Source organism: Nycticebus coucang, chromosome 4, assembly GCF_027406575.1.
Source record: "Nycticebus coucang isolate mNycCou1 chromosome 4, mNycCou1.pri, whole genome shotgun sequence".
Classification (NCBI taxonomy): Eukaryota; Metazoa; Chordata; class Mammalia; order Primates; family Lorisidae; genus Nycticebus; species Nycticebus coucang.
This window is the reverse complement of record NC_069783.1, coordinates 104,103,406-104,128,309: the sequence shown is the minus strand read 5'-3', so window position 1 is coordinate 104,128,309 and position 24,904 is coordinate 104,103,406. Positions and strand designations below refer to the sequence as shown.

At 48.2% G+C, this 24,904-nt stretch overlaps 1 protein-coding gene across 2 annotated transcripts in view; it reads right to left on the bottom strand.

The window, feature by feature from the left end:
* SH3RF3 (SH3 domain containing ring finger 3) overlaps window positions 1-24,904 on the bottom strand; it is a 340,566-nt gene that overhangs the window by 6,193 nt on the left and 309,469 nt on the right. For both annotated transcript variants that reach the window (XM_053588118.1, XM_053588120.1), the window contains one exon: window positions 1,499-1,833. In XM_053588118.1, coding sequence (XP_053444093.1) covers window positions 1,499-1,833 — 335 coding nt within the window. The remainder of the gene's footprint in view (window positions 1-1,498; window positions 1,834-24,904) is intronic.

The following is a 24,904-nucleotide window of genomic DNA, read 5'->3' as shown; positions in this document are numbered from 1 at the left end:
CCTGGCCTAGAAGCAAAACACTTTTAAATCCTAACAAAGGCAAGCAAGTCACAGGCCAGAGGGCGGTGAGCACAAACTGACTGGGTGTGTGAACACATGGGAAAAGACCATGCCGCTCAAGAGAGGAGAGGTGTACCTAAGTGCTGGAGGTGTCACCACCATGGCCATTTACTGTTATGCTCATATATGTCATAGCATTACTATTATAAAGATGTAACATACCTTATTTTTGTTGTTTACTGTGCAGTCGTAATTTTCCAGGTACTAATCTAGGTGCTTTACAATCATTAGGCCTGTCAGGTGGGTATTACTACTGCCATTTCACGTGTGAATGAACTGGGACTCAAAGAGACAAAAAGACTTGTTTGGGGTGAAATGGCTGATGGGAGGCAGGTGCATCTGTGGGCTCAAAGCCACTCTGCAACATTGCCAGCAGGCAGTGGGCAGAGGGCAGGGCGGTGGGGTGGCTCCAGAGCTCAGCTCCACACCCGCCAGGGCTGCTGCAGCCTCCCTGGGGAGACTCAAGCATCAGGCAGTTCTAACCCAATGCCATGGTACCCTCACATCCCAGGGCTACATCCCTCTTATCAGTTCCCAGCAATCTGGCTTCATACACTGTGGAGTGTGTGGTGTGTGTGGAGTGTATGTGTAGTATGTGGAGTGTGTGGTGTCTCTGAGTATGTGGTGTGGGTAGTGTATAGAATAGTGTGCAGTGTATAGTGGGGCAGGCACTTTGCCCTTGGGTCTTGCCTTGCCTGGGGGCACTGGATGTGGCCGTGCAGGTGGCCTGTTGAGGGCCCAGAAGCAGGTGCTGATACTGGACAAGGCTGTGACGTGTCCACACTGTCCACATACTGAAAACATGGGGGTCCCTGGTAGGCCCTGTGAGTACACAGAGGGGGTGCTGCTGGCCATGTACCCCAGAATGGGAGGCAGCTCAGGGCCCACGTTGTGGTCAGAAAGCCCTGGGCTAAATCTCTGGCTCAGCCTTTATCTGAGGGCTCTTTTAGGTTGCCCAGTTCACAGGGGTGGTCTGGACTCAGGTCTCTGACACTTAGTAAAACTCAAGCACTGAGGACCCCCTTCGTGGGCCATGTTACCTGGGCTGGACACAGTAAAACTCCAGGGTGAAACTGCTAGCACTTTAATAGACTATATGTCATTGAAACCACTTTTAGGATGACGTTTTATCACTCTGAGAGCCAACATGGGTGGAGGCTTGAGAGGCTCACCTGTGGAGGACATGGTCCCCTCACCACCTAGTCTCTTCCTATTTGTACTCAGAATCACTTCAGTCTGATGAATTTCCAGATGACCTCTACAGTCCCAAGCCAGGAGCCAGGTGCCTGCCTCACTAGATGCTCAACACCTAGGCTCAGGCTAGTGGAGCTGGGGAGAGGAGGGATGCCAGGTGAGCCTCATCCTCCAAGAAGCCCATTGTCCCCATTCCCCAAAGGTGTCTCTGGCCTCAGAGGATGCAAGCTGGCCCTCCCCTTACCTCTCTCTGGGCAGTGGCTTGGGCTCTGGGCGCAGGGCAGCCATGCAGAGAGGTGCCTGCCGGGAGGGGGACGAGGAGAAGCTCAGATCCAAGGAGCCTGCCTTCCGGTGCAGTGGCTCCATCCCCACTGCACCCTGCATTTCACTCTCAATGGGGCAGGACCCTGCCCTGCTGTGGAGGGATAGTGAGGATACTTCGGGGCCCACCGCGCCCTGGAGCAAGGCCTCCACTGCCGCCTGGGGGTCGTGGGTTGGGGAGATGGATGGTGGGGAGCGTGACTTCTTCTTGGTGGACGCCCCAGCAAGAAGTTTCAGGAGCCCACTCTTCTTTTCCTTCTGCAGAGACACACAAGATCGAAACCAAATGTGTTAATGTCATTGAATGCTTGTGCTGTTTGTGAGAGGGACAGGTACAGTCCTACTTGGGATTTTAGAGATAAAATCATGAAACTGGTTATAGGGAAAAAAACAAAGCTAAGGCAAAAGCTTGCCCAACTCTTTTTTTACTTCCTTTCCTGCAACCTGGCAGAAGTGTCCAAAACAGACCAGGAGGCCCTCCCTGGGGGAGGCAGGCAGTGTGTTCCCAGAGGAGGCCACGGCAAGATGGCCATTTCCAACGACACAGCCCCTGCGTCACTACTGGCCACGTCAGGACCAGCAATCCTGGGATCTGTTTTCTTCTCATTTAGTTTTCTAAGTGGACTCTGTAGGATGTGGCCCTGGGGACCATAGTGGAGCCTGGTTCCCTAAGGGGCACCCCTGTCCCCTGGCCTAGGCCCCGCTGGCTATACCATGTACAGTCTGGGTGCCTGTGCCCAGGGGAAGGGTCTCATCTGGATAAGGCTATCTAAAGCAGCCATGCCCATCTCTCTTGGTGATCAGGGTGGGATGTGTGGCATTTGTTAATTTCACCTGCCTGCACAGCCCATGCCCCTGACCCCTGATACTATTTTAGAGCTGGAGAAAAATACACTGGGACCTGCTCAGGGCAAGTGTGAAACTGCCTCCCACAGGCTTCAGAGTGGAATGGCGCAGTAGAGAGGAGGTTCCTGGGGCCCTGCTGTCAGTCCCCCAAACCCCTCCTAATTCCTCTGGAGCTGGTTCACTGGGGGCAGGGTGGCTGTCCTTGCCCTCAGGCTCTGTACCAAAACTCACTCTTCAGGGACTTCTGAGTGATTTCAGAGCCAGGAGGAAGAGGTGGCATAGGCCTGGGCCACCCATGTGGGCCCAGGACACTGGATACCCCCCTACTGGCCTGCAGCCTGTGGCCTAGTTGCCCCTGGCCTCGGTCTCTCTCTAAGAGCTTTTCCTGAGCATCCTGTGTATTGTGCAGGCCCTGGAGGGCATGGGAAATAGAAACACACTTAAAGCCATCCATTAGACACATGCTCAGTCGGAGCCCTAAACGTGGCAGGTTTCTCAAGGCTGTTTCTCCATAGAATCCTTTTGAAGGCACAAATTGAGAGGGCAGTGTTCCCAGGAACACACTTTGGGAACTGCTGGAAAGGGAAAGAAGAAATGAGCCGAAGGGTTACCTGGGGGTAAGAAAGGAGGCAGCCTGGCCAGGGCTGGGGCAACATGACCCCCGGAACCTCTAGGCTTTCTGTGGGCCAGGAAGGGAAGAAGTATGTGTCTGAGGCGGGCACTGGCTTCCTCAGGAGGTCTGGCTCTACAGCAGGGCTCCCCTGGAGGTGGCTTTGCGCACAGGGGACAGGTAGCAATGTCTGAAGACATTTGGGTTGTTGCAAATCAGTCATGTCACTGGCATCTGGTGGGCAAAGGCCAGGGATGCTGCTAAACCCTCTCATGCACAGGGCAGCCCTCATGGCTGTGCCCAGGCTAACATGTCACCAGCACTGAGGCTGGGGCTCCTCAGTTCACAAGGAGAAGAGGCCAGTCAGGATGAAAAGAAGGAAGCTGATTGCCTGGTGTCCGGGCTGAGCCCTCCTCAAGCTCTGGGGGTACCCCTCTGCCCCCAGTGGCAGAAGAATCCCAGAGATGGCTTGTGCTGCCAGCAAGATCCCCACCCCTGGCCTTCTTTTCCGTGGCTGTTTCTATCTCCCTCCCCCATGGGGCCCAGTGGCTGTTCCTTTCCTTCCAGGTTTCCTTTAAAATAAAAGCCTCAGGAGGGCAGGACCTACATTTGTCTTGTTCACTACAGTATCTCCAGGACCCAGCGTGGTGCCTGGAACACAGGAGGCACTCAATAAAGTTTGCTGAAACAACTGAGCTCAGTCAGGGCTCTAGGGCCCCCTGGGGGAGCCCTTCTGTCCCCCTGAGGAGAGAACAGACCCAGTGAGAGAGGCCTGCTCACTCCCAGAGCACTGGGGGCCCCGGAGGGGTGCAGTTGAGCTGAGGGACAAGGAGCCCCTACCGTCCCCCCGTAGGCCTTAGAGATTTACATCATTCTAGCCTTTACTGTATGTTTTGCAAAAGGGTGGGGTGGATACACGTGATGGTAATTTTCCTGTCTCCATTCCCCAGGACTAAATATGACCAATTATTTTTTTACTCTGACTTGGGCAAATACTGACATCATGGCCAGAAAACCTTCTCCGGAATATTTGCCTTCCAGGACAGAGTTCTGCTAATTCCTCAAGCATCCAGTCATGACAAACTGCTGTGGAATTCTAAGCCCTCGTCATGCTCATGGAGTTCCTGGAATATGGATGCAGACATTCCAGGCGCTTCCCTGGTAGTTGCCCCACGTGAGGCAGGTAAGAATTAGCCACAGGACACTTTGCACGTGACAGGGAGGGTCTCACAGATTGATTTTGGGGAAAACACTGTAGGAAGAGAACAGGTTTTAAAGGATGTAATTTAGGGTCTATCTGGGTTAAGGAAAGATGGATTTGCTGGTTTTATCTCAGGACTAGGAGTAAATTAGCAACATTCACAAGCCTGGTGAGATGTGGAGTTGGCATCCTGGTTACATTTTTATCACTGCTCCCTCAGCAAGCTTTCCCCCATCTGTGTTGCCATCTGCAGCTTATACTGCTTTCTCCAGTGGGTGGACCACTTTTCATCCCAATGACTCCTCTGAATGGCCAAGGTCCAATCATTTTGGCCAAGCTGGGGAAATCAAATGGCCTGACCTATTGGGAATAAAATGCTTCCTATGCTCTGAAAAGTCATGAGATAGGGGGAGGCAGGTTTGTGCAGAAGGGTGCTCTTCACATCCCCCGAAACGAGAGACAGCCCTGCTGTCACCCCATTGGGAGGCCTTCCCCCCCACCCCATTGCAGTCAGCCCACCTGGCTCACCACCCCCTACCTTTCTCTGTCTCTACTGATGTGGCAAGGACCTGGCTCCAAATCCCTGGTCTGCTGCCTGCCACCCTTGTTTTGTCTCCTGAATGTTTGCAGGGATCTGCCCACCTCCTTGAACTGCTGAGACAACACTTGTGTGCTGTTAATGCTTCTCACCAATACTGGGCGACTGGGTTGCTGTGACTATGATGTGTGATGAGTAAAGACTCATCTGTGAATATTACAAATTTTACAGAATATCCAGAACCTCGTTAGCTCCCAATACATTTTTGTCAAATGAGTGAAGTGTGTGAGATTCCCCACCTGCCTGCTGTGGGAGAGGACCCAGGCTGAGGTGGGGTTCTCGGCCTTCCAACTGTGTGAAGAAAGAACCAGCCAGAGAGTTTGATAAGATGGAAATTTGGGGCTCTAACCTCAAAGATTCTGCTTTAGCAGGTCGGAAATGGGGACCAAAAAAATCATTACGATACAGAACCCAGGGAGTGGTCAATTAGAAGGCAAGGGTGCAAACTGGTAACTGATTTCATTACGAGAAAAACCACTTCTTGAGAAGGTGATAAAAGAAGGATTTGAAGGGTTATTGACACCTACTAAGTCACCAGCTCAGGGGTGCAGCACTGGGCTTCTGGTTGGACAGCACACTTTGAGCCTGAGGGTCTGCGCTGTCCAGCCAGCACCTGGTGAGAAGCCAGGAGCTGGTGGGTGTGTAGGAGATCAAGGTATGAAGCATGTGATGAGGCTGGGCCACCAACTCTGCTCTGAGGCCTGGTCTGAAAGCATTTCTACACGTATGCATGGAACACGGGCATGTCAGAGAAGTGTGTTCTATCAAGAAGACACCGTGTGTGTTTACACACTCACAACCATACACACATGTATCTTGGGAGAAAAAATTATATAGCCCTTTAAAGAACCATTATCTGGAAATCTAATTATTTAAAAAGGGACCTTTTAAGGTGTTCATTCACCCAGTACAGGAAAACAGTAAAACATTATACAAATGGTAAAATAACAGCTTTTCTCGGTTATGATTAAGATAGGGGTTCTCCTAGGGGCCTTAACACTTTTACAGAACATTAGTGTAGAAACTTGGCAAAAGGAAAATAAAATTTAAAGCTTAAATTGAGATCTGTTGCCAGTTAAAGGTTGACCAGAAGTCATGGAAAATTGTGTCTGAAATTACAAAGAGCCAAAGGGAATATTCCTTTGGTTCACAAAAAGCAACATTAAACAGAGACATCATTCATTTCATGAAAATGAAATAAAGCCATATATATGGCCTCTAAGTACACATTTAACGAGTTGCCTCCTTTATTATCAGCCTGTGCTAAAGGAGGTGGTTGTGGTACCATTTCTCTCAAATAGATTTACCATCTTGATCTGGTGTGGTAGCTCACCCCTGTAATCCCAGCACTCTGGGAGGCTGAGGCAGGAAGATCGCTTGAGGCAAGGAGTTCAAGACCAGCTTGAGCAAGAGTGACACCCTGCCTTTACTAAAATTAGAAAAATTAGCTGGGTGTGGTGGCAGCGCCTTTAGTCCCAGCTACTCAGGAGGTAGGAGGATCATGTGAGCCCAGGAATTTGAGATGGCTGTGACTAAAGATGATACCATTGTAGCCTAGCTGGCAATAAGACAAAGACTTTGTCACACACACACACACACACACAGATTTACCATCTTAATTCTTCTCTGCCTAGGGCAATATTTAAAGTCAGTTTGTAGTGTCAGGCACATACCCCACACATGCTGGGCCAGGCACCACAGGAAGCAGGAAGAAAGGAACCTGATATGCAAAGCTCAGCCTTGATAGCCCAGCGAAAGCTCAATCTGCAGAATCCCCAAACAGCCTGTGCACTCTGAAGGGTAATGTGCTTTTTTTCAAAATCAAAAGGGAGGCTAGCAACTCATGAGCTTTGAGAATAAAGCATTGAACACAAGCACATATTTTCACTCTGCCAGGTACACACAGGACATTTTTGTGAGCTGAGACCCCAGAGAGAGTGGTCACCAGTTAAAGGTGTTCAGGGCACATGTTGACCTACAGTGACCTGGGAGCACCTGCAGACTGTCCCTGAAAAGCAAAGAAATAAGCAGCCCTCCAGACCGTCTGTATTGGTCCCCCTGCCCCTGATGTTGGGCAGGATTGGAGGGAGGCTGGGTAGTACTTTAATTTTGTTATGTACTTTTGGGTTATTTGACTTACTATATCAAATTTATGTTTTATTTTTAAGAGGGAAACATAAAAAGGGAAAAGTCATGACCTGGTATTTTGAACATAATGGTACTATTAATAGACATAAAGAACCAGAGAGAAGGTTTGCTATTGACTAGCTTGTAGGGCAGGGGGTGACCCTGTAGGAGGGCATTCAGGGTGGGCCCTGAGAGCTGGGCTGATGTGGGGATAATGAAAAGGTGTAGGCTAGTGGTGACAGGTCCAGGGGAGGGGTCAGAGGTGTGGAATGAGCTCATCTACCAAAAGGCAGGTGACAGCCAGATTGTGAGCATGCCACCCAGTGAGAAAGGCTGATGGGTGTGCATGGCACACCTTGGTGCCTCAAGGGCACACCATAACCTCTATTTGGTAGATGCTGGCAGTCACTACCAGACAATGGCAGAGCCACTGATAGGACAGTTGCGGGAGGGATTTAGAGGGAAGGTCATGTCAGGCCCAGGGCTGGGGAGGGGTGGGAATGGGGACACCAGATCAGGGGCAGGGACCCAAGGTTGCAATGTTGGGCTGCAGCCGTGGGAACTTGCTCTGTGGCCAGCCTTGACTTTGTACCAAACCCTATCCTAATTCCTACACTTTGGAAATCTTGTTGAAAAATGTCAATGTTTTGGCCGATGCAGCAGACAGAACATAAAGGAAGCAAAACAAGTTTATGAAAGTGGCCACAGAGTTCTCAGAATGCAACCTAAGCCTAGAGGCAGCCAGGAAAGCAGGAGCAGGTGCAGAGGCTGGCAGGGAGGCTGGGCTTGGAGCAGGGAGCACCTTCCCTCCTTGACACCAGCAGAATGACCTCCAGCTGCACTTCTAGTAGGAGACTGATGGAGTGAAGGAAGCTCAAAGTCCTTATCTGTGCTGAGTTTGGCTCCCAGGCAGACAGTTACACTTGGAAGCTTTTTGATTGTTCTTCTATGTTTGGAAACTTTCCTGTGGGAGATGGGGAAAGGGTAATTAAGAGTTTTGCCCTAATAAAATTGTAATAGGGAAATGGCATCTCTCTGGTTCTAGTGAAAACAGTTACTGGAAGAGCAGAGAGGGGTTTATACCAATGTAAATATGCAATGAATTTTCAGAAAGGACATAGGGATGGGACATTTGTAATAAATAAAGAGGAAGCGGGCGGCGCCTATGGCTCAAGGAGTAGGGCACCGGTCCCATATGCCGGAGGTGGCGGGTTCAAACCCAGCCCCGGCCAAAAAAAAAAAAAAAAAAAAAAAAATAAATAAATAAGGAGGAAGGAGTTAACTGACCCAATTAAAAGAGACCAGAAAAATTGTACATTGAGCTATTGGGTTATTTTAAATATTAAAACACATCTTCAAAAATGTTGCCCTCACCAAAGTCAGAAGATAAAGAAGATTGGCGTATGAAAATCGTGGGGGACAGGAGGCAGCAGACAGGGAAATCCCAGTAGTCATGCTCCCTGTGGCTTCTGTTCTCCACGGAGGAGGTGCCCACGGCGTGCGCTGCTTTTCTTGTTTTGATCAGCAGTGACACTCTTCTTGGCACCTTCTGCCCCAGCACTCTGCTCAGGAGCTGGCAGGCCAGGAGGAGGGGGCTTCGGGTGTCTCGGACCTCTACAGTGTCATCATCACAGTCCCCAGACTCAGCCCTCACTCAATTGCTCCCTCTGCACTGGGTCACAGCACCTGCCTCGGACGGGGTAGGTTTGGGGTGACCCAGCTCCTGAAGCAGAAGAGGAAAAGGAGGAGGTGGTGTCCCTGAGGAGCTCCAGTCAGATAAATGCCTGGGTGGTCTGTGAGAAGCTTTGGGGACAGATGGAGCTAGGTGTCCCTGTCATTTATTAGTTGGCTGATCTTGAACAAGCAACTGAACTGCTCCCTCCTATGTGAAATTGACTGTGTAATTATCTAAACATAATAATAAGCTAATGCTCCTGAGAACTGTTTCTTGAGAGCTTGCCACGAGCCAGGCAGCGTTCTAAGTCTTGTCCATACATCAGTTCACTCAATTCTCAGCGCAGCCTTACCAAGAAAACAGGCTCTGGGATGCCAAACAAGAGACCCAGGGTAATCAATGTGAAAGCTGCATATCTTGGACTTGAACCCAGGACTGTTGACTTCAAATATTAACTATGGTGCTACTGCCTGGCCACAAGAACCAAGTAAGACAATGCCCTGATCCCAGCAAATGGAAGAAGCCCCTAGAAGGCTGTGTTCAGGTCTGTGGGGGGTCTTTTCACAGATGAGCACCAAGGTATTCACGTAAAGTAATAATTACAGAACTCCGACAGTGCTTTTGTGATGACCGAACAGGAGGTCAGCTCAGCAACCTCGTGACCTGGGCAGTCCCCTCACTTTTCTGGGCCTCTTCAAGACGGGATCTTGATAGCTGCTGTCTCGGTGCTGAGAGGAGGCTAATGAATGACATTCGTGAGGGAGAGAGCAAAGGGCCAGCACCTAGGGAGCTCTCAGCAGCGGCCATGTGAGCTGGAGCTCCAGCCTTGGGGCTGTTCTCCACATCCCTGAGACAGTCCTACCTCCACCAATTACTAAGGACATCTCAGAAGCTTCTGATTTGAAGAAACACATGATCTCTGGCCTCCAGGCAGGAGCGTGGCCGCCACATAAACATTGTTTTTCCATATTTTGTTTTGACTTAATTTGCCAGGTGGAAAGCACCAGGTGTGCCTTGCAGCTGTCAGCATACACAGTAAACATGATGACAACGTGGTGACTGGAACTGGAGCATGGAGAGAGATGCTGGGGTGGCCCACCTAACGGGGCTACCGGGACCTCATGACAGGGCCCGGCCTTCCTGCCACCTCTGCTAAGATGTTCTTCTCTGTGGATTTCCTGACACTGCATCAGGGTTTCTTCTCCTGCCTTCCTGAAGCTCCAGGGAGGAAACGCCCCTTAGCTCCCTGTCCCTGTCAGCCTCCTCTTGTCTAGAGCTCCCACACTGGCCCGGCTCTTCACTTCTCCTTGCCTGGGCAGAAGGACCTCGAGGCGACCTGTCTCAAATGAGCTCTAGGTCCTGAATCAGCAATTTCATTTAGACATTCTTTTAATTTGACAGAAATCACACAAATTAAACTGTGCACAGATGCCCAAGCTCTGGGCTCTGAGCAGGAGGATGGGACACTCTCTCCTCAGTACCTGTGCCAAGGTGAGCAGCCAGGTGGGCCCCAGGAATGGAGGGGCAGAGAAGGAGGCGGGTGAGGCCCAGACCTGCCTGTCCTTCTCCACAGAGGGCTGTAACCTGAGGGCACCCTGGCTAGTGAGAAGGCGAGGTCCAGGCCTCTGCCCCAGTGAGACTTCCTGCCTGAAAGGTGTGGGCAGCTCCTGAGATGCTAATGTAGCCAGTCTGGGCGGGCAAAGTGATCCTGATGTTTGCCTCTCGAGACTTGAGCTTCGTCAGAATTCACGGTGGAATTAGGCTTCCTCTCTGAGGTCATTCCTTCAGCCAATATTTGCCAGCCCTTCCCCCTTGAACTAGCATCTTAAATTTTCTGTTCAGTTTCTTTATCTGTAAAATGGGTAACAATAGTACCTGCCTTAGGCAGCTATTTTGGGATCAAATGAAACAATGGCCGTCAAATGTCCCCAGCAGGCACCACATTTGTTGGTTCTGTACCAATAAAGCTTCAATAGGGACTTTGGCACCCTGCAGACAGTGGTTACAAGCCTCCTTTCTGAAAGCAGAGGGCTTGGTGTGAGTGATGCTCAAGTGTTACTTTTCTACTGTGTTGGAAAACGAAGTGTCACCTCTCAGTCCCGGGAGTAGTGCTGGGATATGGTCTTTTTGACTGAATCCAAACTTCACAGGACAAAATCCCTTTATTAAAAGGATTTTTCTGTAAAATTTGGATTGAGTCAAAAGTTCACACTTAAGGATCCTGGAGCACATATGTGGCCCCAAGGCCACAGATTCCTCACTCCTGCCAGACAATGGTCCCCCACTCACAGTAAGATTGAAGCACTGTTTCCCTCGGCTGCAAGAAGCATGTACCCTCAGGGGATAGGTCACCTGGAGCAGAGCCAGAGCTCCAGAGGGACCCCTGCTCCCTTCCCTGGCTGTAAGTGTGTCAGGTGCTCCAATGTGAAGGGGACTCTGGGCTCTCATCAGTGGTTTGTGAATAGTTTCAGGGTCTATGAAATCTTTGCAATTGCAAAGTTGGGAGCAGTGTGGGTATATGGCTTTCAGCAGGTCCTCAAGGGGGTTTGTGACCCCCTTCCGAACATAAAGAAACTGATCATTTTATTCATTTCAAAAATGAGGAGATAAAGGTTTGGGGTTCACCTGGTCGGTGCACAACCCTGGCAGGTCTCAGGTGGCCCTGGGCTGAGCCCTGCTGAGCCCTGTATGGGTAGGCCTGACTTTACCCGGCCACTGTTTCCTCTGCTTAGTGGGGACTGGAAAGCAAGACTCCTCAGGGAGAACTGATTCAACAGAATTTATTTTAGTACTTAATTAAAAAGTACTGAACCAGAGGGAGCCGTACAAGACAAGAAATATTCCAAATGAATGCAAGGAACTTGTGTCAGGTTACAGTGCTGAAAGGGGACCTCAGATCATGTGGCAAATTACATTTTCTAAATATGGCTACAACACTGTCTCCCTGCCCACTTACTCTTCTTACAAAGTAGATTTGGCACTCCCTCAGGTGACAAGACTGAGTCCCCTCCCAAATGCCAGGGAGACCTATGACAACCTCCACAGACAAAGCACAGTAGAAATGCCACTGCCTGATTACAAGAGCAGGCCACATGCTCACTCTTGAAACTGAGCCACCACGCTGTGAGGAAGCCCAAGCTCCTGCACGTCCAGAGGCCAGGTGTTGACATAGCCCAGGTGAGGCTCAGGCCAGCAACCAGCACCCACTGCCAACCATGCACCTTTCCAGATGGCTCCAGCCACAGAAAATCATTGCAGCCTTCACATCCTCTCAGCTGAGGCCAGACATGGTGGAGTAGAGCTGGTCTCCCTGTTATGCCCTGCCCAGATTCCTACCCACAGGATGCATGATCAAGACAAGGTGTTTGTTTTAAGTCACTGAGTTTTGGGTTATGCAGCAAAAATAACAGAAGATTCCATTTTGGCCTCCCAAGAGACTTCCCAGTGCCAGACCACACCTATGTAAAACCAGCCCTGTACCGAGTCTAAAGATCTCATGGATGTGCGTCAGACTCCCTTCTCATCCCCTCCTCGCCCTCACACGTGTGCGTACACACGTTTGTATTTTTGATAAACAAGCATGGGATGGAGAAATGAAAGCACATCCCAACAGACTTCTCTGGGAAAGTTTATAGAAACAATGGAAACATGTATCACTGAAGGCACACCAGGGAGCCAAATAATAGATGAGAAGAATTCTGCAAGGAAAAATGCCAAGAGCCAAACTTCAGTCTATTTTTTACTGGAAACATGAAGACTTCTAGATAACCTAATGCAATCAAACCAAACAGCAGGGTCATAAAGCCAACAAGATGCCATTTCACACTGATGGGGTATTTAGAAATTAGAAGGCCCCATCTTGATTGTAAGGCAGACTGAGGAACTGAAACAGAAGTATTTTGCTCAAAGGACACATTTTTCAGACAGCCCAGGGAATCCAAACCATTCAAGTTTGAATGGGATCATCAAGATAGCTTGAGGGTTTTATGGAAACTGAGAGAAGGAATGAGAAATACAGGCAGAGCCATGGGGATGGGAGTGTGAAACTCAACAAGGCCTTTAAGTGTAACAAGCATTTAACAGGCTTGTGATCAGGCTCATTTCCCTCTGTGAGCTCAGAGCCCTTGTTGGGTAGACACACAGGGGACCTCTCTCAGTTCTATAGTTATTCTAGTAATATTTCACATCCAGGGTTGAGGGTGAGGTGGAAGAACCTGCTGGAATCATCAGCAGTGGGGTTTCCTTTCTGTAGGTCCACACCAAGGGAGTGGGAGTTGCTACTCTGGATGTTTATGTCACCCCCAAATTCATGTTAAATTCTAACTCCCAGTGTGATGGTATTTGGACATGGGGCCTTTGGAGGTGATTAGTTCATGGAGGTGGGGCCCTCATGAATGGGATTAGTGCCTCTATTAAAGAGGCTCCAGGGAACTGCCTCGCCCCCCCACCATTTGAGAATACAATAAGAAGGCACCATCTATGAACCACAAAGAGGCCCTCACCTGACACTGAACCTGGTAGTGCCTTGATCTTGACTGTGAGAAGTAAGCTTCTGTCGTCTATCAGTCTGTGGTACTTTGTTTTAGCAGCCAGAGTGGACTCAGACAGAAGCTTTGACCCTTACCCCTTTAGCACCCTCTTGCTGCTAGAAGAGGCTGCCCCCTGCCCCAGCATGTGTCTGCTGGAAGAGGCGACTGTCAACCCACAGCTGGGCAAACTCTCTCCTCTCCTTCTAGGGAGCTCAGGATTGAGTTGGGGAGATAAGAATGGGGGTGCTCCAAAGACAATGGTTGCAAGGAATGACTGTGCACAGCTGGCCCCATATGGGCTGTTGTTTCTTTCTTGGAAGGCAGAGTGACAAGATCTTTGGGGATGAAGGCTGTGCCTTTGTGGAGGAGAAGGGAGAAATTTTCTCTTCTCTGAGTTCTTTTAAATTTATTTTTTGTGAGAGACAGGATCTTGCTATAATAGTCCAGGCTAGTCTCGAACTCCTCAGCTCAAGTGGTCCTCCCAAAGTGCCAGGATTATAGGTTTGAGCAACTGTGCCCTGCCAGGGTCAGTTCTTAACAGTCACAGTGTGAGGGCTCTGCCGGGGTTGTGGTGGTGGTGGTGAGGGGTGGGGTGAGACCTTCAGGGACTTCCAGTTCTTTTTGAGGCTCACAGCCCTCCTTGGCCGATCTCATAACCACCTATTTGAGGCTCATGGAGAGCCTGAGAACCCTTTGGACTTTATTAGAAAGATCAGTATCTCTTAGTGTTTTGACAAAGAGCAGCCCAGCTTAAACTGAAGGCCCAAATATTTTGTATATTCGACTCTCAATGTATGCATTTTCTGAGGGGTCTGGTAGTATCTGAGTGCTAGTCCTTACCTTGGGGCTACCCAGGGCCTCACCTTAGGGTTACCTGGGACTTGCCTTTGGGGTTACTAGGTCCTCACCTTGGGCTACCTGTACCTTGCCTTTGGGGTATGCCATAATTGTCAAGGGACTTACTCATACCTCATCTCATTTGGCCAGAGCCCCAGAGGCTCTGTGCCTATACCCCCATCATGCCCAGGGAACTGAGGGTGCAGCAGGCCTGGCCTGGCAAGGTTGGCCTGGGTGACTATGTTTAGTAGGGCTGGGATGGAGAAGGTGCTAGACTTCCCTCCTGCATGGTCTTCTCCAGGCTTTACTACTTTTTTTAAAATCTAATTTTATTTTGGTAAGAACACTTATCATGAGAGGGCTGTCTTAACAAACCTATAAGTGTACAACACGTGTTAACTGACTGCTCAGCAGATCTCCGGAGTATGTTAATTAGCGGGCACACAGTTCCAGGTAGACAGGATGAGTAAGTTCTAATAAGCTAAATTTCACTGCAGGAGATTTTTGGTAGGCCTAGGACTCTTGAAAATGACAGTGCAGATCTGAAGGTCTGGAAAGAGGAATGAATTGCCCAAGATAATCAATACCAGCATGGCCTGGGCAAGCCAGGCCTGGCCAGGGTCCTAACGCTCACGGTTTTAGGGCTCAGGTGGTTTATACAACAGTGGTTCTAAATCAGGGTGATTCTGCCCTGGGGACATGGGCAGTGTTTGGGGATATTTTTAGCTGTCCCAGCTGGGTGCACGGCATGTGGTAGCTCTCAGTGGGTAGAAATCTGCACTGCTGCTCAACATCCCATCCCCAGGACAGAGGTACCAGCCCCTATAGTGCGGAGAAGCCCTGGTTCGAAAGGTAGGTATCAGCTCTGCCAGTGTGTGGCCTCGTGTCCCCCCCACACTGTTTGGTGGGATCATTTGCCAATTGAGGGAGATATTGGCTGGGTGGGCTTTGGCCCCCAGGCTGCCTCTCATAGCTGGTTTCTCCTGTTTTTTGCTGTAAGATCTGAGAACTTCAGGCACTGAGTTCTTGACTGGCTCAGGGAGGGAGGCAGGGGTGGCCATGGCTCTGTGTGGGTTTTGGAGGTGAAGAGGTGGAGGAGTGATAGAGTCTACATGGCAGACGGGATGGCTGAGAAGTCCTTGGAGATTGACAGATAATATGAAATGTGCTGTTTTAACTTCTTTAACCAGGGAGGGCTGGCTGTGAAGGCAGCTGGCTGTCCAGCGTGTGGGTGTGGAGGGTCTGCACAGAAGGTGCTGGCCCTGGGCACTCGCCACCAGCCTGCTGTGCTACTTCCCTAGGCATGCAGGACCTTGGGCCACCAGGGCCATGTGGACCTGCCCTGCTGTGTCCTGTGATAACAGAGAAGTATCTGCTATGCTGTGGAGAAAGGGAAGGGTCTGAGATCCTGTCAGCATTCTCCTTCCCTGCCAGAGGCTGCAGTGTTGACAGCCTGTGCAGGTGGCCTGTGTGCCCAATTCTGATGTGGTTGGTTGTCTCAGCTCAGGGACAACTGAGTCCCTGGAAGGACACAGCTGCTCTCAGTTGTGACACATATGACACAGCCTACACTCTGTCAGAGCTCTGTCAAGATGCAACTATCTGCCACTTGTAGCCCAATGCCTCACAGGATCCAAAGGTTTCCTTTCCTCAAGCAGCCTGATACATCACTGCCAGACTCACAGCTCAAGTCCTTCCACCCCTAAAGAACAGCCACAGAAATATCTGCCCACACCTCTCCTAAGAACCCCTGTAGGATCCACACTGGCCATGCCCAGGTATGTCTACCTGTGTCAGTAAGGCTGGGCTTCCCCGGCACCTGCATCTTGTGAATCTCTGCCGCCTTCTCATCCCCAGTCACATTGTATATCAAATGAAGCCACATACCCCCAAAATGAAACGTGATGAGGCCAGGCAGAGGCACAGAAAAGGCCCAGTGTCAAGGCCCATGTCATGACCAGGCTGGTTTCTAGCACCTTCAACGACACAGTGTCTATGTGGTCTCTCAGCCCTGATGGGAGGGCAGTGTCAGGATGTGGGACATGTCACACCCCCAGAGGTACGAAAGCCCTGCTATGGATCAAGGGGCCTGAGTGGTTAGGAGATACCCCAGGAAAGAGGCGGAAAGAGGTGGCAGGATTAGGTGGTGGATGTGTCCAGGAGGCTCAAAGGCCTCTCAGGCAGGCTCAATGCAGGTGCCCGAATGCCACTGCAGGACATAGTGTCCCTTCCTTCCTCCTCCTGTGATGTCTGTCCTTCCCTTTCTTTCTCCACAGCCTTGATGGGGCTCAGGCACCATGTGAAAACCATCTCCTCTGCAGCCTGGACAAGCATTCAGGGTGAGCTTTTCTCCCCCTGTCTGCCTGCCTGAGCCCTGCACTGCTTGTCACTCAGGCCGTCTGCACTGCCTGTATTCAACACTTGTGACTTCCCCACTGTAGACTGTGGGGGCCTCATCTTACTTGTCCTGTCCAGCACCAAGTGCTGGTGGGTGCCCCGGAGCACTCCCCATTCAGAAGGTGATGCCCACCTGCACTCAGTAAGTGGCCATGAGCCTCACACTGTGAGGTGGGCTTCTGCTCCCCAGGGCCAGCCTCGGCCCAGCTGCTCAGAGGTGCCCAAGAGTGAAATGGGGTGGACCAGAAACAGGGAGGCACTCGTACATCCAAGCAGGAGGCCATTCTGCCCCAGAAAACTCTATCAGAACTTCCATAGCATAAACTACGTTTAATGCCATTAAATGAGGGAGGATTAAATGCTGAGGTTTCCATTCTCAACAGATTCTTCGGGATTTAGCACCTAAGAAGCTCAGCTATGCCTGCCCCTTGCCACCTCGGCCCAATGTCATTATCTTTTCACTAAGGTAGGAGAGGATCCACTAACCCAGTAGAATTTATAGCATAACATCAATTCCTTTAAAATTGCCTCAAAAGAGATTAGGCCAAAAGGCAGGATGGCCAAGGATAAGGAACCGGAATTGCCCAACTTGCTTTGTGATGTGTCTGTGGTAGGCTGCGACCTTGTCCCATTAGGATAACCTGATGCTGGGATTTGCAGTGGGCTTCTGGCTCGCTTTCTGTAGAACAAATATAATGCTGCCTCCTGCTGATTAGATTAAATGAAATGCATTCAAATGAAATCTCTGTAAAATCTGGCATCCTTCTGAAGGATTTCAGGAATGAAACAAGGAAGATTAAACACATTATTATTTAGTCAAGTATGCCAAACTCATGTGCATTCTACTTTTTTTTTTTTTACACAAAACAGATGGATAGAAATCACTTCGTCCAATCTGAGAGGCAGCAGGAGGCCAGTTCATCCACGGGATCAAGATTTTGGAGGCAGCAGTCATGAATCAACACTCCTATTTCCACTTGCACTGCCTATAGCTGACAGCACACCAAGGGCAGCCCTGCCAGCTCTGTGGGATCGCGGGATTTTCCTCCTGTCTTCATGTGCTTCTTGAGGCCGACTGTTTCTAGGAAACCCTGGTGCACACCTGCCTGGGCACCACTGGGAAATGCAGGAAGGAGGCTCAGGGGAACCTGCTAGGCATCCAGACCCTAGCCGGGCAGAACCTCTCACAGTAAGTGTCCTGATCTGGGCTTTCATCCCTGCCCAATCTTCAGCTGGTAACTGCACTTAAATTTCTCTAAGGAGCTGTCATCAAGAGGCCTCAGGTGGTTGTTATTATCACATTCAAATGATTAGGAAAGGATGAGAACTTAAAGCTGAGATTTCAGAATCCAGATGCACACAGTCTTCCAGGTCCATGCAGTCCAGGAGGCCCAAGACTCTGCCCCTTCCTGAGTTACCAATATAATCACGGAGGAAAAAGACCAAATTACACAAACTGGCTGCCCACACAGCCCTGCCTTCTGCAGAACGGTCAGGCAACCGCTTTACCTGTGGTCTTAGCAAAGTAGAATGTGGGAAGGTTTAAGAAGTGCTCTGTGCAGAGGGCAGGAGAGTTATCCTGGACTGTGTGTTAGTTTCTCTCCCAGGACTAAAGTCTTGAGACTGTCCTACTGGGGACATGGAGGCTGAGACATGAGGGGGAGTGGAAAAGAAAAGGGCTTATACCATCCCAGCATCCCAGTGTAGCCTGGAGATGGCAGCCCCCTCACCAACGAAGCACAGCAGCACCTGGCCCCATGCAGGCTGTTCCTGCGCTGAATCTCATCTTTGCCTCGCCTCAGGCCAGAGCAATTTCTTTTTCTTTTTTTTCGTAGAGACAGAGTTTCATTTTATTGCCCTTGGTAGAGTGCCGTGGCGTCACACAGCTCACAGTAACCTCCAACTCCTGGGCTTAGGCGATTCTCCTGCCTCAGCCTCCCGAGTAGCTGGGACTACAGGCGCCTGCCACAACGCCCGGCTATTTTTTTGTTGCAGTTTGGCCGGGGCTGGGTTTGAACCCGCCACCCTCGGTATGTGGGGCTGGCGCCCTGCTCACTGAGCCACAGGCACTGCCCAGCAATTTCTTATAATCCACAAGGAGAGGTGAAATGCCAGCACGCTTTGCTGCAGGAAGATGTCCCCCGCAGAGGGCCTCTATCAGCTGTAGCCTACAGGGCAGAGGTGACAGCTCTGGCTGCCACTCCCCACATCTGCACCCCTGACCCCACAGCCTCCTCAATGGCCCACTCTCTACTCTCAGCCTCAGCTGCCTCCTGCAGGTGGCATCAGGGGTGCTGCTCCCGGGTTTCCCAAGTGCTCTGTGCATGCAGCAGCACAGTCATCCCAGGAGCTCCATGTCCCTGCCCTGCTCCTCCACACAGCCTGGTTAAGCTCTGAACTCAGAGCACTAAGCCAGGGCTTGCCCCAAAGCAAGTGCTTCTCAAATTGTTAAGTTGATGGATGAAAAATAAACAAATGATCTGTGGGCAACTGCACCCAAGATGGGTGGCGTCTCCATGGATGTACACACGGAAAAGGGTGACTTCTGGGAACCACAGCCTGCCAAGGTCCCAGGGACTTGCCAGATCCAGCAAAGCTCCAGATAAGACGACCCTTGGTGGAGATCCCAAGATGATGCAGGAGTCAGCTGGAGTCACCTGAGAGCACTGCCTGGATTCCACGTGGTGAGTGCTTGCAGGGGTTGGCAACCGTCCTTTCAAGTGCTATCAAAGTAATCTCATTTTTGTTTTGTTTTGAGATCCCTGGACCCTTTGCTGAGGGGGTGCCAGCAGTTAGACATGGCCCTGACACCCCAGAAGACAGGAGGAATCCTTGTGGGTGACACGGGTTCAGCTGTAACCCACAAACAAGTGTTCCCTAATATTAAAATGCTTCACATTAAGTGACTTCACCAAGCAGAGTAAAGCACAGCTCCTGGGGTGGTTTTGCAGCTCACACGTCCCGGACCATACTTTGAGAGCCACACCCTCCATGGAAGCACAACCGAGGCTGTCTATGGTCACAGGGAACAAGGGCCTGGCCCCGAATTTCACACATAACACTGCTGGAGGAATGCAGACTTGTGTCCTGAGGAAAATCACAGTTTTCTGGCCTTTCTTCATGAGATCTGGGTGGTTTTTTTGTCTGGCAAAAACATATCAGTTAAGCTTTTCCACATTTGCGGAGAATGTCAGGTTTGTCACTATTTGCTTGTTGGGTTTCCAGAGCTTGTGGATTTGTCCTTAAGCAAAAGTACAAAAGGCCAGCACTGCAATGCTACTCTAAGCTGTCTGGGCCAGTCCCCTGGCCTGGCAGGGAGGAGCCACGTGCAGAGGACATTCTGACTGACGCTTTCTGAGCAGCCATGTTTAGGTTAGTGAGAGTGTAGTCTGTGACCACATGCCGCGATGACATCTCCTGAAGACACATTTTCCAGCACACATCCCTGCTGTTCAGCAGCGCGTGACTGCACAGGCAGAGCTGCAAACATCTGACTGATGTATGCCTTGAATTTACAAACCGAGGCTATTACAGGTAATAGGGAAATGTACCTATTCCAACTTACATAACAAATTCAACTTAAGAACAAACCCACAGAACCCATTTAGTTCACAACCTGGGGACAGCCTGTACCTAGTTTTAATCAGTGAGTTGTGGGAACTTTTGTGAGCAAAAGTGATGCATCTGGGCTGAAACAGCCAGCTGGAGTTCAAGGTGCTCCTGCTTTGGACTTGTTCTCAGCCTACTCTGGCTCAGCGCAGACAGTGGAAGGGTCAGATGGAGAAGGGAGGTGGCAGAGCAGAATTAAATCAAGGTAGACTCACCATTTCAAATGCAGATTCTCAAACAGATAGAGAAATCATGTTCACTTCTTTTTCTGGCTTTAACACATCTACCTGTTTATAAAAATATGTTATATACATTTTTTTTAAATAAAATGCTCTCCTTTTTTTACACCTTTGACATGTTTTGCCACAGCACAGCCTGGTGCAGCAGCCTGCCATCAGTGACAGTCATGCCCCTGCCCACAGTGTGGCCCATGACCTAGAGAGCCACTGAGCTGTTCTGTCAAGAAACAGGAGTCTGTATGTCCCAAAGTGCTGTGTAAATGGAATCATCCGGTAGTTGTTCTTTTCTCCTGTCTTGTTTCTTTAATGATTTAGTGCTTTATCTCTGTTGTATGTATCAGTCACTCATTTCTTCTTATTGATGAGCAGTGTTCCACCTCATGGGTGCAGGGCAGTTTACTCATCTAGTGTGGGGCTGTCACAAATAAAGCCCTGTGATCACTCGTGTTCTAGTCTTCTTGTAGACATGTGTTTTCATTTCTTCTAGGACTAGAATGGCTGAGTCTTTGGTGATATGATTAACTTCTTAAAAAGCTGCTAACTTCTGTCCCAAGGGGTTGAGCCATTGTACGTCCCCGCATCCCCCGGCAGTGGAGGAAAGCGCTCAGTCTGCCCTTCCCAGTACCTGCGCAGTGAGGTACTTCCCCACCATGGGCACACACACACCTGCGCCCATACAAACCTGCACACTCCTAAAGGAGTGTCTCCACAACAATACCAGCCTTGTTTTCATTGCAAAGTGGCTTTCTTGTCTGTCTGATCAAGTCAGCTGTACTCTCGCCTTGTCTTTAACCATGATACAGCTGTGTGGCTCCCGCACTCTTTCAGAATGAATACCCCCCACACCATGCTGCCTCAGCCCTTACTGAGACCCTCTGCCTTCCATGGGCCGCCCTCTGCCTCCAAACAAGGGTAAACATGACCATATCACTCTCTACTCAGAAACTACCAAGGGTCCTATTGCATTCAAATTAGAATCCACACCTCTACCTGCCTTGAGTCCTCCCTGGCTGGCCTGCTAGCCCCTGGCACCCCTCTCCACCCCCTGTCCTTCCCACTCAGCTGCTCTGGACAAAGTGAACGCACACACCCCCTGCAAGGCTGCCTCGTTTCTTCATTCTGCCTCTGTCTAAAAATACCTTGGCCCTCCTGATGCCGTGTTCATTTTTCCTCACCTCTGCATACAAGCATCTAGACAGATATTCGTGAATTCTTTCTTACCCATTTGTCTATCACTAGAATGTCAAGAGGGACCTCACCTATTTTGTTCGCTACTGGGTCTCAATGTCAGGAAACATGCTTGAGACATAGCTGCTCAGTAAACAGTTCTGGGATAAACAGCTAGGGTGGGTGAGGACTGTTCAGACATCTGTATTTGTTTAACAGTTTTTTAAAAGTCTTTGGTTGGAGACTTCAACACCCCTCTATCATTAACTGACAGACTCAGCAGGTAGGAAATCAGTAAAGATGTACTTAAACTCAACAGCATCATCAATCAACTGGGTCTAATTGACATTTATAGACTACCGCATCCAACCACAGCAGAATATATATTCTTCTCGAGTTCACATGGGATATTCACCACGAAGGACCATATTTTGGGCCATAAAACACATTTTTACAAATTTAAAAGGATAGAAATCTTACAATTTATCTTCTAGGACCATAATAGAATTAAACCAGAAATCACAGTAACAGAAAGAAGGCAGGAGAATCCCAAAGTACTTGAAGAACGACACACTTCTAAATAAAAGTCAAAGAAGAAATCTCAAGAGCAATTTTAAGATATTTTAAATTAAATAAAATTGAACGTATAATTTAATATATGTGGGATGTAGCAAAAGCATTGCTTAGAGGGACATTTATAGCACGGAATACATATATTACAAAAAAGAAAGATCTAAAATAAATAATTTAAACTTCTACTTTAGCTAACTTAAAAAAGAACAACAAATTAAATCCAAGTAAGCAGTATAAAAGAATTAACAAAAATCAGAGCAGAAATTAAGGACATTGAAAATAGGAAATCAGTAAAGAAAATCAGTGAAACCAAAAGCTGGTTCTTTGAAAAGATCAATAAAATTAATAAGCCCTTTAGCTAGGCAAACTATGAAAAAAGGAGAGAAGACACAAGTTACTAATATCATAAATGAAAGAAAAGACATCCCTACAGATCTTCTAGACATTAAAATAATAGTAAAGTAATATTATGAATAACTCTATGCCTAAAAATTTGATAAGCTAGGTGAAAGAAACTAATTCCTTAAAAGACACAAGGTGCTGAAACTCACACAAGAGTAAATAGCCAATTTTTTTTTTTTTTTTTGAGACAGAGACTCACTCTGTCACCCTGGGTAGAGGGCTGTGGCATCATAACTCACAACAACCTCAAACTCTTGGGCGCAAGCAATCCTCTTGCCTTAGCCTCTAGGGTAGCTAGGACTACAGGCTCCTGTCACAATCCCTCCCCCTGCTAGTTTTTCTATTTTTTTATTTTTTTTTAGTAGAGACGGGGGACTCACTCTTGCTCAGGCTGGTCTCAAACTCTTGAGCTCAGGTGATCCACCTGCCTTGGCCTCCCAGAGTGCTAGGATTATAGGCATGAGCCACTGTGCTCATCCTAAATAGGCAATCTTAATAGGCTTATATCTATTAAAGAAATCGAATAAGTAATTATCTTCCAAAACAGAAAGCACCAGGCCCAGATGTGTTTACTGGTAAATTCTACAAATATTAAGAATTATGCCAATTCTCTATAATCTTTTCCAGAAGACAAAAGTAAGATGAATTCTATGCATTCTATGAGGCCAGCATTACCAATACAAAACCAGACAAACATAATAAAAGAAAACTACAATATCTCTCATGATTGTAGATGTAAAATTCCTCAATAAGACACTAGAAAAGTGAATACAACAATTTATAAAAATTATACATTATGACCAAACGGGATTTATCTTGGGTACACAGGGCTGGTTTAACATTTGAAAATCAATTATGTAATCATCACGTCAACAAGCTAAAGAAGAAAAATCAAATGTTCATATCAGTAGAAGTGAGGAAAAGCATTTGACAAAATCGAACACTCATTCATGATGAAAACTCTCAACAAACCAGCAACTGAGGGGAATTTTCTTAAGTTCATACAGAAAATCTATAAAAACTCCACAGCTAAATTCATATTTAATGGTGAGAAACTAGGAGTTCCCTCACTGAGATCAGGAACAAGGCAAGCACGTCCCCTCTCATCACTGCTTTTCAACATCCTACTGGAGGTCCTAGATAATAACAATAATATAAGAAAATAAAATAAAAGGTATCAATAGTGTGAAAGAAGGAATAAAACCATCTTTGTACACAGATTATATAACTGTCTATGTAGAAGATTTAAAAGAATAAACTAAAAACTTCCTGGAACTAGTAAGCATTATAGCACAGTTGCAAGATACAAAGTTAATATACAAAAGTTGCTTGCTTTCTGATATGCCTGCAATGAATAATTGACATTTGAAAAAAAAAAACAACACAATCCCATTTACATTAGCACTCCCCCAAAATACTTAGTTGAAAGTCTAACAAAATATGTCTAAAATTTATGCGAGAAACACTATAAAACCCTGATAAAAGAAATCAAAGAAGAATTAAATAAATGAAAAAAACTAAACTTCCACGTTCCATGAAAACTTAGTAATGTTAAGATGTCAGTTCTTCCCAACATAATCTATAGATCCAACACAATCTTAATAAAAATCACCACAAATTAGTTGGGTGTGGTAGCTCATGCTCATAGATACCAGTGATTCAGGAGGCTGAGGTAGGAGGGATCACCTGAGCCCAGGAGTTTGAGATCAGCCTCAACAACATAGTCAGACCTTATCTAAAAAGTTGGGGTCTTTTTGAGACAGGGTCTAATATCTAGCTAATTTTTAATGTTTTTTTGTAGGGACAGGATGTCACTATGTTTCAGGCTGGCCTCAAACTTGTGGCCTCAAGCAATCCTCCTACTTTGGCCTCCCAAAATATTGGGATTACAGGCATGAGCTACTGTGTCTGGCTCTCTAAAACAATTACAGTAGAATTTACATAGCTGACCACCTTCCTCACATTGAACATCTCCTACGCTGACCTAATTTTCATGGACTAGACAGTCATCGCATGTACATATCGATATAGCAGGCCTACTTCCTTATGTTGCCCATCTCTGTATGTTGATCAGTTACAGTCCCTTGGGTGATCAGCTTACAAAGTTTCTATTGCATTTAAATATTAGCAGGGCATGATGGAGTGCACTTGCAGTCCAAGCTACTCAGGAAGCTGAGGCGGGGAATATCTTGAGCCCAGGAATCAAAGACTGTAGTGAACTATTACAGTGCCATTGCACTCCAGCCTGAGTAACGGAGAGAGTTTCTGTCTCAAAAAAAAAAAAAAAATCATAGCACATTATTTTGAAGATATTGGCAAGCTGATTCACAAAATTTATATGGAGAGGCAAAAGACTGAGAATAGCTAACACAATGTTCAAGAGAAAGAAAGGTAGAGGACTGAAACTGCCTTAACTCAAGACTTACTACAAAGTTATAGTAATCAAGATGAATTGTATTGTCAAAGAATAGATAATTAGATCCATGGAGCAGACTAGAGAGTCCAGAAATAGCCCCACA